This window comes from Fusarium flagelliforme, assembly GCF_020744385.1.
Source record: "Fusarium flagelliforme strain FIESC 12 MPI-CAGE-AA-0113 chromosome Unknown B0J16scaffold_6, whole genome shotgun sequence".
Classification (NCBI taxonomy): Eukaryota; Fungi; Ascomycota; class Sordariomycetes; order Hypocreales; family Nectriaceae; genus Fusarium; species Fusarium flagelliforme.
The window spans coordinates 210,199-223,722 of NW_025763508.1; the positions used below are offsets into that span (position 1 = coordinate 210,199).

The window sequence follows — 13,524 nt, forward strand, 5'->3', positions numbered from 1 at the left end:
GTAGTGGCGGGCGCTGTCGGTGCATGAATGGTGGTGAGTGTGTCGGCATCAACAAGGCGTTTTTTCGTTCGCCTTACTCTACACGATAGGGTAGGCACCTCCACTACAATCTGCCACGTCGCAGCGATAGGTCGTCTTGGAAAAGGGACAGCAGGTAAGGCACACAAAATAACAGTATGCCTTTCTCCTACTATTGTGTGCATACTTAAGAATTGTCCCTTGGTAAACTCTCAATAGTTTTGTTCTCCTACCGTACACACTCATAACACAGGGTACGAACCACAGAGTCGAGCCACTGTATATGCAAGCCCCTATTGGTTAGTCCATCGGGCTATAAGACGGATGTACTAAACACTACAAAGAGCTTCTAGTATAATGCTAGCAGCCAATTGTAACTACATCAACGTAGCATAAGTGGGGCACTGAATTCCAAGACTTTGCTCGGTAAATTAATTTTCCGACCTCGATCGGTCTACAGGGGGATATTGACATAAGGTTCAACCAAAGGGATAAACGCAAGGTAGTACTGTAGGGCGGTCGATCAACCATACCGAGACTCGGGATCAGCGCTTACTGCTGAGCTACCCTTGTAGCGCCGCCCTAGTAATGCCTAGCGACGTCTTTTGTGACTGGGTAGTCTATAAATATGTATCTTTCTTCACCTTCTTTGACGTTTTCCAGCATCTTTATGTGAGAAATATTAGACATTTGCACCTCTCACCGGAATTACCAGTCCTACAACCACGAATATTCACTATGGGCAATATCACTAAAGTCGTCGATGGCGTTGCCGTCACCGATACTGACGTGAGTCGCTACTGATCCTCCCTTTTCAGCTTCCCAAAAATGTCTGACAGCTTACCAGGTTTCGCCTCCCCAAGACTGGACCAATGTTTATGATGAGATTGGTGGCGACATGCGATGAAATGAAGATGTGGAAGGGATGGTAAAAGATCGCGGGTTAGATGGAGAGGTCCAGCCCTTCTTCGGCACGTGTTCCTACACGGGTGAGGCCATGTTCTTGATGCAGGTCGGTGGCAGGAACTTCATCTTTTGGAATGCTCTTGATGATTCAATGTACCGTGTAAATGGAAACTCACGTCTACAAAAGATTGTGCAAGGTCTTGATGAGGCAGGTCTAAACGCATTCGAGCTTGAAGAAATCTGAGGGGAGGGCTATAAAAAGCATAGAGCAGTAAATAAAGTGGTGCATGGTGCTCAATAGCTCCATGCCTATATTCCACCCTACTGATACCCTTATGTACGAGTCTGACCATACGATATTAAGCTTAGACATTAACATGTGACGTGACATCATCCGCTCGAGCCGTGTATATAAATGCACCTCGATCTCCCCTCCTCCCCAACCACAACAGTTACTTTGACAACTCAACCATCATATTCAACTGCCCAGCCCGTTTACAGCTTATACATACGCCTTCCCTCAAAATGAGTCAATACACTACAATTTCCGACGGCGTAGTGGTGACCGACAACGGGGTACATTATAACCTTCCTCATCTTGCAGCTCATTGCGACTAACCGATAAAATTCAAGGTTCCTCCCCCACCCAACTGGATCAACAATTACGAAGAGATGGGAGGAGACATGCTCTGGGGCCAAGGTGGGCAAATCGAAGATGAGGTACGGAGCCGTGGCATTGACGGAGATATCCGGCCTCATTATGGAATGGCACCCTACACTGGAGAAGCGCTCTACCTTTTCGAGGTTGGCAGTGGAAAGTTTTTCTTCTATAACGCTATTGATGGGTCAATGCTTCAAATCAGGGATCGGAGCGATCTGCAGAGCATTGTGGATATCCTTGGCGATGAGAACCAAGGTTTACCTGCCCTTGACATTGAAGAAGTCTAGCTGAGCCATTGAAAGAAGATTACATTATCACCAGAATAAACCAGGCGACTGTCATGCATCGTGATTCAAGAAGGCGAGGGGGAAGAGACTTCGACAATTAAGCTTCTACATACGTACCTCTACCAAGCTCTTCCGCTCTTATCAGATTATGCAGTCGGATGTCATATACCAAGTAGCCAATAATTGAGACATGCTAGTCTCGATTGGTCCAAATTTTGACAATGATGTCAAACCACGGCACGGCACGTTCCCAACGACGGGCTGATATCAATTCTGTCCCATTGCCGCTTTGACCTCTTCTTTCAGCTGGAATCGCGATTTAGGAAGAGATCTGCCAATATTCTCTGGTTGTCAATCATCAAAGCGGACAATGGGAGCGGGGCTGTAAGACAGTAAAGCCCCAACCGGGAAATAGTATCGGCTATCAGTAGGTATGTCAGTAGCTGAATCAGGACGTGGCAGGCAACTGGTTTGCCTGACTGGTGAGGATTCTATAAAGGGGTCAAACTACGTATGATAACACGTTGCTTTTTTCACTATAGATACATTCGTTCAGATTGGTTGCTGTTCCAACAAAGGTGCAGCTCTATTTATCAGCATCAATAAGTTTAGGTATTATAATTTACTCTATTCAAATTTGCGTGACCCTAGTTTAGCCTTTTAAAAGATCCAGGGACTTATTCTAAAGACTAAAAAACAATCCTGGTAAGGAGAAATATAACTAGCAAGTGGAGAACTTTAATAGATATGGAAGTTGTCTAAAGTATGTTTGCCACTTTTCCAGCCTTCAACAGCCTCACCTGTCATTAACTCAAGTACATAGCACTCACCGACAAGTCGGTAGTTGCTTCCAGATGGTCGTAGAATGAAAGGCGTAGCTCCTCCAAACAAGAAACAGATAATATCATTCTTTTGCAGGATCTTCGGCCCAAGTCCAATATATGCCAAGTCTTTGGAGAAAAACAATCTTCGTTGATGCGCGGTGTCAAGATGCAGTGAGAAAAGGTTTTCGTCGTTGCCTTTCTCTGTCTCGGCTGATATTAGGTCCCTTATGCGCTCACGTTCCGCAGTAACGGCATCTCTGAGCGTTGGATCTGTGGAAATTTCATTGAAGATGTCCAAAAGGTAGCGCCAGAAATACACTAAAGGTAAATCGCTGATCCGTTGGCTATCGCTAAGGCTCCAGTCAGCAGTCAGTGTAACCATGAACGCGCGAGCTACCGCCTCGATCGTTTGATTTCTACTACCAAGCCGTTTGCAAGCCTCTTTCCATGCCATCCAAACGGAAAGGTTAAATGATGACACATCTTCCTGTTTCATGACATCGCAGATTTCGTCGATAATATCGATTTGAAGCCCTTGTAGACCAAGGACATGGTCAGGCAAGGAATCGTCGATCATTACAGCTGGATAGCCTCCGGCAGCATCATTGGACACTTCCATTAAGGACTGTCCTTTCTCACTATGTGGGTCCCAGGAGAAATATGATATTCTAACCCATTCCGCGTTCGCACTGAAATCAATCACCCAAGATGGGAGGCAGTTCCAGTCGGGGGTATAGCGTATGAGCGTGAGAACCCGCAAGCTTTTAGTCGTAGATATGATGTGTCGAGTGACATCACGGAAGATTGTTTCGATTGGCTTCTGATAGTTTGCTCGTAGTGCCAATGGTAGGTTTCCAGCGCCATCAAACTCGTTCGTCAAAGCAAGAAGCGAGTATACTCTATCCCGTGGTTCCGACGCCGTTGACTGCATTGCCTTGTTAAACAAAGTCGTCAAGTCCCAGGGCAATCCGAACGTTACAAGCTCATTGAAAGACTTGAGGGACCTTAGAGCTGGGACACTCCTTGGTATGCGGCTGAGGGGGGTGTATTCGTAAGATATATCCAATATCCAGAGTGTTGCCGACACAAGGTTCTGCCACGATAACTCTTTGGTTCCGCAGAATATGCGGGGTAGGCGTCGAGAGAGAGCTGTTTCCTGGATTACCCAGGACCTGACGAACCAAGGGCGGCCTAAGATGCTACCGAAGGCAATCCAAGCGGTATCTGTGGATGGGGGCAGGTTTAGACTTGCGTATTCGGCCCTTGTATACTTACTGCGTTTTCGTGTTCCATCGGGGTTCATATCTCTATTATAAAAGATTGAAAGACGCTCAAGAAGCGGGGGGACTCTTTCAATATTTCTAACATGGCTTCCTAACCAGATAATAGTCCCTTCAGATGAGGTATATATGTCTTTCATCATGCCAACTTGGAGAGCACGTTCCAAATCGTCATCTTGGTTGATACAAATTTGGTCGATCCATATCCACTCAGTTTCACGCTTGAGTGTTCCTAGACAGGCAATGGCTTCTTTGAGGTGCGGTGTGATCATCATTGTATTGCCATTACACTGGATTGAGCTCGATCTTTCAAATTCGCCCCAGCAATAGCTGAGCGCGTTGTAGGATGGGGAATGGCCAAGTTCGAACAAAGCCAGCTCATATCCAACATTTTCTGACGTGCTTGGAGAAAGGCGGAGCGGGCGAAACCAACTAGCAGGCAAATTGTAGAAGACAGACATTCTTTATGTAAACACTGACAATGTTGAAAGTGACAAGTTTCTCGCTGAATTTCTATAAGGCTATTGTACCCAATCTGAAGAAATCTCAGGAAGATTCAAGTTAATAATAACTGAATTTATGTATCAGTAATGTTGGCAAGAATATTGCACAGCCGAATTGCCAACTACTCTCGGCTTCCGCCAAATTACATATGGTGGGTTCAGAACGAGAGGGTTGTTAGAAGTGCAGATTACGCGTCATTGACTGACATGGTTGGGGGCATTTTCAACCAAAGTTGAAACAGAAATAGGATCAATTTTAGAAGGAAGTGGAAAAAGGCTTTGTTTAATTATAGCCTATCATGTGGCAGATGCTAGCAACTCAAATGAACCAGGCTCACCATGTCTCAGCATTTGGGAAAACAGCGAATCAATATTCTCCCTTTACCGACTCAGCGCTTGATGTTTCAGCCATTGCGAGTTCGGAATACGAGATGGGAGGCCTCATCTTTCCGAATGAAGTAAATGGAAGACAGTGGCTGCATTATGTGGCTTGTTATTGGATGCTAAGGTCAAGTGAAACACCTATGAGATCGATTGCACTCCAGCCTGGAAATGTTTGTGGAACAGCCCAAAAATTTGCAGATAATTAGGCTAGTAACGCCGTCCTACGTATAAAGCAGCGAGGCTCTCATCAATAAGGCGTGACACTGGTACATTCTACCCAATGATCCTTTCAACGGTTCTCCAACGGTCATTACACCAATGAAAAACACATACACAAGGACACAGTAGCCAGCTGATACGAAAATGGCCTGGGACACGTCCAGTAGCATGGATGAGAGTCAAGACACAACGGGTGAGAGAGAAGCTGAGGTGTATTTGCCACCGGAAAAATACACAGTCGGCTGGATTTGTGCCCTGCGATGCGAGCTGAAAGCGGCACGTACAATGCTGGATGAAGAGCACGTGGCACTGAGGGTTCAGTCCGAACAGGACGGCAATAACTATCTTTTGGGACGTATTGGACCACACAATGTTGCAATTACTTCACTCCCTCAAGCTGGAAACAATCGAGCAGCCACTGCGGCCAAGTCCATGCAAACCACCTTTCCAAACATGAAGTTCTGCCTTATGGTCGGTGTGGGAGGAGGTGTACCCAGCAAGGACCCTTCCTGGAACGATGTTCGGCTTGGTGACATTGTCGTGTCGGAACCGACCGAGAACAGTGGAGGAGTGATTCAATACGACATGGGCAAGAGGGAGATTGGTGGATTTGTTCGTCGGGGAACCCTGAACAAACCTCCGGGCCTATTGCTAGCAGCAATGAAAACCCTACACACCACCAAGAATCTGAGCAAAGGTATCTCAGATTTAGTCAACGACAAGTTGGGGGATGAAGAGGACCCGGAAGAAGAATGGACATATCCCAAGAGAGCAAAAGATGTTCTCTTCAACACAGATCATTATCAAACCACCAAGAGCACCGACCTTCTGGTTGCATGTGGTGCTGCATTATTACTCCCCGCCACTTATTTGCAGGTATGGCGTGAGGATTACGAGAACCGACGGTCGGGTTTGTCAGTCATTCTTTGGACCTGTTGCACTATGTCTTCTGTGTGGATCGCTAGCCTATGGTATCTCCGATACAAGCCAGTGCGTCGAACTCCCCGATCAACAAACACACCCAGGATCCACTATGGTAATATTGGCTCTGGGAATTCCGTTGTGAAGAACGCCGTGGAACGCGATGAGCTTGCCAAGAGAGATAATGTCGTTTGTTTCGAGATGGAGGCCGCTGGTATTATGGATGATTTTCCATGCTTGGTGATACGGGGCATCAGCGACTATGCCGACTCATACAAGAGGTGGGACTGGCAACCGTATGCTGCTGCTGTGGCTGCTGCATATGGTAAGAAGCTACTTCTTACCATCTCGCCCATTGGAGTACAGGGAATGAAAGCCATAGGACAGATCAAGCACGGTCAGTTGAACAATGTCGAGAACTAGTTAGAAAATAAAGACTGACTTATTATGACTATGACAGGAGTCCAAAGAATAGATAGGCGAACCAAAAGGCTTGTTCGGAATCAGGAACTCCAAGATGAAGAGAAGTTTCTGAACTGGCTAGCCCCCATCGACCACGGCAGTAAGCATCGTGACGTCCTTCGCCAGAGACAAGCGGAAACCGGTCAGTGGGTTCTTGAATCAGAGAAGTTCCAGAAGTGGCTATGTGCCTCTAAACCCGAAACTTTGCTCTGCCCTGGGATGCCTGGAGCGGGAAAAACATTCATAGCAGCAACCATCATCGATCACCTCCAGCAACGATTTCGAGACGATACCAACATTGCTGTCGTATATATCTACTGTGATTTTGATCGGCAAAACGAGCAGACGGCTGACAACTTGATCGCAACCTTGGTGAAGCAACTAGCTCGCCTACGACCTGGTACCCTGTCGCGTCTCTATCAAGATCACCAGCGAAACCAGACGAGACCCTCATGGGAGGAAATGTTAAAGACTCTCCATACCGTGGCAGCTACGTACACGAAGATATTTCTTGTTGTTGATGCTGTTGATGAGTGCCAGGACTATGGCACGCGTAAGAGGTTTCTCCAAGCGATCTTCGATCTTCAGGCTCAGACAAGAACAAATATTCTGGGAACATCTAGGCATGATACAAAAATCCAACAAAAGTTTCAGAACAGTGCTGTTTTAGAAATACATGCCAGAAATCAGGACATCGAGAGATACATAGACGGCAACATGCACAAGTTACCAGACTTTGTTGAGAACAATCTTGGGCTTTGCAGCAAGATCAAGAAAGAGATTATTGCTCGGGTAGACGGGATGTAAGTTAAGCCTCCCCCTGCAACTGTATTCAAACATTAACAGCCACAGGTTTCTGCTCGCGACACTTTATTTGAACTTACTCATCGGACAAATCTCAGAGAATGATCTGATGGAGGTATCGTCTATGTTACCAACTGGAGGGAAAGCGTATGATGAGACGTATGACAGATGCATGGAACGAATCGAACGTCAAATTGGCAAGCGACGTGACTTGGCTAAAAAGCTTTTGGCGTGGGTCACTTGTGCCGAGAGGCCGTTGAAAGAGTCTGAACTTGAGCATGCGCTCGCAGTCAAGATCGGCCAATCCAGCCTTGATAAAGGTGATATCCCACAAGAGATGGTGGAGGTTTGTGCTGGCTTAGTCAGAATCGATCATGAGAGCCGAGAGATTCGACTAGTTCATTTTACCACCAAGGAATACTTCCGAAGAACACAGGAACGCTGGTTTCCAGAAGCACAATACGTTATCGCCATGACATGCATCACTTATTTGGGATTCGATACCTTTCAAAGTGGGATATGCGAAACGGAGCGAGAAATGGAAGCACGCATTCGAACAAACCCTTTCTACTACTATGCGGCCAATTACTGGGACCAACATGCACGTCATATATCCCAGATACAGCAAGACATTGCACTTAGATTTCTGACAGACTCAGCAAAAATAGAGGCTTATGCCCAGGCTATGTATGCGACTAGGAATGGCAGGTTTATCCCGTGGCGAGATAATCGGGGCAAGACCGGGTTGCATCTTGTGGCTGATTGTGGATTGAACAATTTTGCTGAAATCCTGCTGCAAGCTGGGTGCGAACTGAATACCAGAGATGAGACGGAAATGACACCGCTTTCGATCGCTGCAACAAGGGGATGGACTGACATCGTCAGGCGGTTGCTCATGGAAAAGAACGTTGACGTAAACGCAATCGACATGAATACGAGGACCCCGAGGACCCCGCTCAACATTGCTGCATGGCAAGGACACCATTCAGTGGTAAAAAAGCTTCTTAAACATCCGGCTATTGAGATCAATTTTCATCAAGATTCCCACGGGACGGCCTTGTCGATTGCGGCGGAGAAGGGCCATGTCGAAACTGTCAATCTGTTACTGAAAGAGAGGAATATAGACGTCAATGCTAGGGAGTTCTATGGACAAACAGCGTTAGCACGAGCGGCAAGAGCTGGGAAAGATGAAGTAGTGGGATTACTTCTTACAGCAGTGGATGTCGATATAGACCATGTGAATTGCATCGGACGAACTGCTCTAATGCTCGCATCCAGCGAAGGGAATGTGGCGATAACGAAACGCCTGTTGGAACATGGAGCAGACTGGAAAAAACAGTGTTCATTCGGCAAAACCGCTCTCCATGTCGCTGCTCATGGAGGCCACCTAGAGATTGTGAAACTATTGGCAACTGAGAAGTATAGGGTGATTCTAGATATTCAAGATCGCGATGGCCGTACAGCATTGCATCTTGCATCATGGGTATCACCGTGGAATCGAAAGCGGGGAAAGCTAGGGAAGGATATCGTCGAGATACTCCTTGCCAATGGCGCCGATTCCCGTGTGAAGACATTTTCGGGTGAGACCGCCAAGGACATCGCTGCTTCACGAAAGAAATGGGGGAGACATGTACAATGGAACCCTGCCAGGTGGAAAAGATTGCCTAACCGGTACATAGAAGGTCGAAATGGTCATGGTTATGTTGCAACAGAGGTATGTAGGAAAAGAGTCCATACGATGGATATTTTCACTAATATGATCCGAAGGAACCCGGAGACGTTTGGCAGAACTCGCAATATGACGGTAACAATTCTACTTACTATGATATATATCAACAGAACACTGGTCGATTCCGCACCAGGAACGAAGAAGCCCTATGTAGAGCATTTACACGACGATAAGTAACGGGAATAGGCCGAGCCGGAACTGTGATCAAGGTCATGCGGCCAATCCGAAGATGGTTAGTCAGCTGACATCATCGAACTGTTGTCATTTGTCAGTTTTCAAGACTACCAACTTATTGAAGAGACTTTTCCACTCATGCATTCGAAGTAACAAGGTTTTTTTTTTGTCTCGGTCAACATCTATGAAGACACAGTCGGAAGCCGAAACCTTCAAAATGCAGATCATGTCGGGCCGAGGACCATGAGACCGGGGCGGGTACACCCGGTTGGAGGTGTAGGGTAACAGAAGTCTGACGCTCGCCTCGTGGATCCATCAGCCCCTTGCGATTCACCTCTATACTAAAATAAATAGAGTTTTCTAGAATGAGGCTGTGCAAAGTGAAGCGCTACAGATGCGATTGATGCTGCAGGGTAACGTTCTGTTCAATGTGATCTTGTTCTGATGCAATCCTGTAACTCACGGGAGACAATGAAAATGAGCGTGCAGCACGCGACGGCGCGACCATAATGACACTAGGAGATTGGATACCGCGTATCCGGTTATCTGCGTCGCGTTCTTACCCTGGGAGATCGATAAACACTTTCAGCTGAGAATGCTATCACGATGAGGCAAAGATCAGCAATCGTCATCGCTACGTCGGAGCTAGCTCAATGCATTCAACCACAAACCACCAATAATTATCGGGAATACCATCTTACAAAGTAAAAGTTTAGCCGTCGGACATTATTCCAAGTGCTAACTGATATCATCAATCAGTGACCGTCACCACCGCTCAATTGACTTTTCCTTCCTTCTTTCGGACATTCGTCTAAACCCGTACTTCTCCTATTGACATCAGTCTTATGAGCCAAGACAAATCTAATTGGCCGACCCAACCGTTTCCAGCGACGGAAACCAGATCTCCCGCTTCCATCAAACGAGAAAAGGGGATCGTGGAACGAGCACCGTTATCAGACCCACATGACCTGAATCCCTGTGGGCTACCAGGAACAGCCGAACCAAACCGGGGTTTATCGTCCGGTACGATTCTCCTTCTTAGAATGGACTGCGGATCACAGCTTGTACGGATAAGGCAAGATATTTCCCGACGGAAATAATAACCCTCTCACCACATGTGGATGTTTTAGCGCTCAGGTGAAGTACAAGGATTTTATGCAACTTATTCTGGGTCGTGTTTATAAACGGATTTCTTAAGCGCTGTGTTATTGCCAAGACGTAGTCAACTTCCTGATGAGTTGTGATAAGCATAATTGTGTTGATATGAGTATAGTTGTAATGATAAAGCCAAGATCTATATCAAACTGACTATAAAGTCTAAAGAATGGATAGACGGCTTCGCCTAAAAATTCACCCGTGCTTTCAACCAGATGACAGCTGTAACTGTCATAGCTCCCGGAGTCCTCTTAAGGACTTCTCCACCATGGCACCATCACACAGCAACGTGAACGGGAGCTATATCAGATAGCGTTAGTAATAAAACCACCCGCCCAGGGACCGTTCGAGTCGCATTGTCCCTGCTTGGCATGGACCCATCGGGTTAGTTAGTGTCAGGTACTCCTAGACGACTCCACAATACAGGGGAGTCGTATTATTTCCATCCATACAGACCGACGATTAAGATCAAGGGTGCTCTAAACATAGTAGATCGAACAAGGATGGAAAAACCCAATTGAGGCAGCCGCTCAGAAACATAAAACCCTTCTTTTCGTCCATTCTTTTTTTTGTTGGTAGACAGGATCATTCCCTCCTTCTCTGTACTCGTTTCTTCGTTCGAGTAATTCCTTCGTTTATTTCTTTATTTGTTTCATTTCTAATATTCGTTTGTGATCGATCGCAGCGCGTACTTAATTACAATTAATTTTATTAATCCGACTCAACACTATCGTTATCTCAACAACCACACTATCGTTACAATAACACCTACAACAACACATTCGTTCAACTAGACTACATAATCAATATGGTCCAACTAAACTCCGTGGCTCTAGGAGCCCTTTTACTTTCTCCCCTCACCTCCGCCGCTCTCACCAAGTGTCCCACCAAGGAAGCCACCTGGACCGCCCAATCCGGCGCCGACTACGCCATCTGCCGCAACACCGACTACAAGAACGGAGGAGGCAGTCTCAAGGTCGTCAAGGATGTCCGCAACACCAATGCTTGCGCCCAGATCTGCAACCAGGATCCTCGCTGTGTTAAGGCCGTCTACGACAAGAAGGGTCGTGTCTGCCACGTCAAGGATGAGGCTAACGCTGATCGCATGAACTGGGAGAATGACAACAACTTTGACGCCATCGTTCTTAAGAATGTTGACGAGGGAAAGTTTATCTCTGTTTGTCCTACCGGTGGTCATCAGTACAAGTCGCGTAAGGGCAAGGGTAAGACTTTTGATGTTTGTCATCAGACCGACTTTGTTGGTGCTTCGGCCCGACAGATCAAGAATGTTGCTTCTCTTGCTGCTTGCGCTGATCAGTGCTCTAACATCGCTGCTTGCAGCAAGGCTGTCTACGACAACCAGGACAAGGTCTGCCACATCAAGGCTGCTGAGCCTGCCGCTTCTCTCTTCTGGGTTCAGAGCAAGCGATACAGCGTTGTCAAACTCCCCACCGCTGTCAAGCCTGCTACCCTCGGCCGATGGTCCGACATCATCCGTCTTCCTCTCATTCCCGTCGCTGCCTACGTCGTTCCTACCTTCCCTCAGTCTCAGGAGCTTCTCTTCTTTTCTTCTTGGGGCCCCGATGCTTTCGGTGGTGCCTCTGGTCGCACCCAGTTCGGTGCTATGAACCTTCCTACCGGCAACATTGCTCGTCGTGAGGTTGCTGATACTCACCACGACATGTTCTGCCCTGGTATGAGCCAACTTGGTGATGGACGTATTATTATCCAGGGTGGCTCTGATGCTGAGGCTGTCACCTTCTACAACCCCCGCGACAACACCTTCACCCGTGGTCCCGATCTGCAGATGGCCCGTGGTTACCAATCCTCCACTATCCTCTCTGACGGCCGTGTCTTCACTATCGGTGGCGCTTACTCTGGTCGTCGCGAGGGTAAGCCTGGTGAGGTCTACGACCCCAAGACCAACAAGTGGACTCTTCTCACCGGCGCTGACGTCAAGCCCATGCTTACCAAGGATCACGAGGGTATCTGGCGTGAGGACAACCACGCATGGTTGTTCGGTTGGAAGAAGGGTAGTGTCTTCCAGGCCGGTCCCTCCAAGACTCAACACTGGTACAGCACTAAGCAGAAGGGTGGTGTCCGTCTTTCCGGTACTCGAGACAACATCGACGCCATGTGCGGCATCTTCGTCATGTACGATGCTGTCAACGGCAAGATTCTCTCCGCTGGCGGTGCTCCCGATTACACCAACGCCGACGCCAACAAGCACGCTCACATCACCACTCTCGGCGAGGCTTACAAGGCTGCTTCCGTGAAACGTGTCGCTGATATGGCTTTCCCTCGTGGTTTCGGTAACGCTGTCGTCCTTCCTGACGGAACTGTTCTCGTCACTGGTGGTCAACGCAAGTCCATGGTCTTCACCAACACCGACGGTATCCTCATTCCTGAGCTCTACAACCCTGCTACCAACAAGTGGACTCAGCTCGCTCCCCACGCTGTTCCCCGCAACTACCACTCCGTCTCCATCCTCCTCCCCGATGCCACCGTCTTCATCGGTGGTGGTGGTCTCTGCTACGTCAACAAGATCGGTGGTTCCACTGCTGGCTGCCCCAAGGCCTCTGACCACGCCGACGGCGAGATCTTCCAGCCTCCTTACCTCTTCAAGAAGGATGGCTCTCTCGCTGACCGTCCTCTCATCGCTGGTCTTACTACCAAGGGTGTTAAGGCTGGTGCCACTCTCAAGTTCAAGGTCACCAACGCTACTGGCAAGATCACCATGTCTCTTGTCCGTATGGGTAGTGCTACCCACTCTGTCAACACTGATCAGCGACGTGTTCCTCTTACCAACTTTTCTAAGAAGGGTAACGATTACTCTGTTAAGCTGCCTAGCGACAACGGTATCCTCTTGCCTGGATTCTACTACCTCTTTGTCATGTCCAACGGCGTCCCTAGCATGTCCAAGACTGTTCAGGTTGTTCTATGATCTGGCCTTTTAGTTGGGCACTTAGACAGTAGATATCTAGACATAATACATTTACTATCAATCTTTCAAAGCCGTTGACTTAAATCTGGTGAACGTAGACCATATATCTCGTAGCACTATTTTAGATAACTGATGTCTGTGCACGTTTCAGCCACAGTCTACTCTACCCAGAGGCTACCCCAAGCAAATGCTGCTACCCAACGTATAGCTCTGACTAATGCCACTTAATTATTGCAGTCTACAATGCCATCAT

The 13,524-nt window shown here is 47.5% G+C and overlaps 5 protein-coding genes across 5 annotated transcripts; 4 read left to right on the forward strand and 1 right to left on the reverse strand.

The window, feature by feature from the left end:
* Positions 1-756: 756 nt before the first annotated feature.
* Positions 757-1,168, forward strand: B0J16DRAFT_386861 (uncharacterized protein; the record flags this gene model as incomplete). The annotated part of the gene is made up of 3 exons (XM_046131602.1): positions 757-807; positions 866-908; positions 966-1,168. The coding sequence occupies 3 exons, from the start codon at positions 757-759 to the stop codon at positions 1,166-1,168; spliced, it is 297 nt and encodes a 98-aa protein (XP_045979618.1).
* A 214-nt stretch (positions 1,169-1,382) lies between these two features.
* Positions 1,383-2,039, forward strand: B0J16DRAFT_346212 (uncharacterized protein). The gene is made up of 2 exons (XM_046128410.1): positions 1,383-1,500; positions 1,558-2,039. Exons 1-2 carry the CDS (start codon positions 1,450-1,452, stop codon positions 1,870-1,872), a joined length of 366 nt encoding a protein of 121 aa, XP_045979619.1. The 5' UTR covers positions 1,383-1,449; the 3' UTR covers positions 1,873-2,039.
* A 571-nt stretch (positions 2,040-2,610) lies between these two features.
* B0J16DRAFT_386863 (heterokaryon incompatibility protein-domain-containing protein) lies at positions 2,611-4,251 on the reverse strand (the record flags this gene model as incomplete). Its single annotated transcript, XM_046131603.1, has 1 exon — positions 2,611-4,251. One exon carries the CDS (start codon positions 4,249-4,251, stop codon positions 2,611-2,613), a length of 1,641 nt encoding a protein of 546 aa, XP_045979620.1.
* Positions 4,252-5,153: 902 nt separating this feature from the next.
* B0J16DRAFT_364025 (uncharacterized protein) lies at positions 5,154-9,175 on the forward strand (the record flags this gene model as incomplete). The annotated part of the gene is made up of 4 exons (XM_046129910.1): positions 5,154-6,400; positions 6,464-7,268; positions 7,318-8,695; positions 8,774-9,175. Exons 1-4 carry the CDS (start codon positions 5,227-5,229, stop codon positions 9,173-9,175), a joined length of 3,759 nt encoding a protein of 1,252 aa, XP_045979621.1. The 5' UTR covers positions 5,154-5,226.
* Positions 9,176-10,918: 1,743 nt separating this feature from the next.
* On the forward strand, positions 10,919-13,311 carry B0J16DRAFT_346215 (uncharacterized protein). Its single transcript, XM_046128411.1, has one exon. It carries the CDS (start codon positions 11,136-11,138, stop codon positions 13,269-13,271), a length of 2,136 nt encoding a protein of 711 aa, XP_045979622.1. The 5' UTR covers positions 10,919-11,135; the 3' UTR covers positions 13,272-13,311.
* Positions 13,312-13,524: the final 213 nt, after the last annotated feature.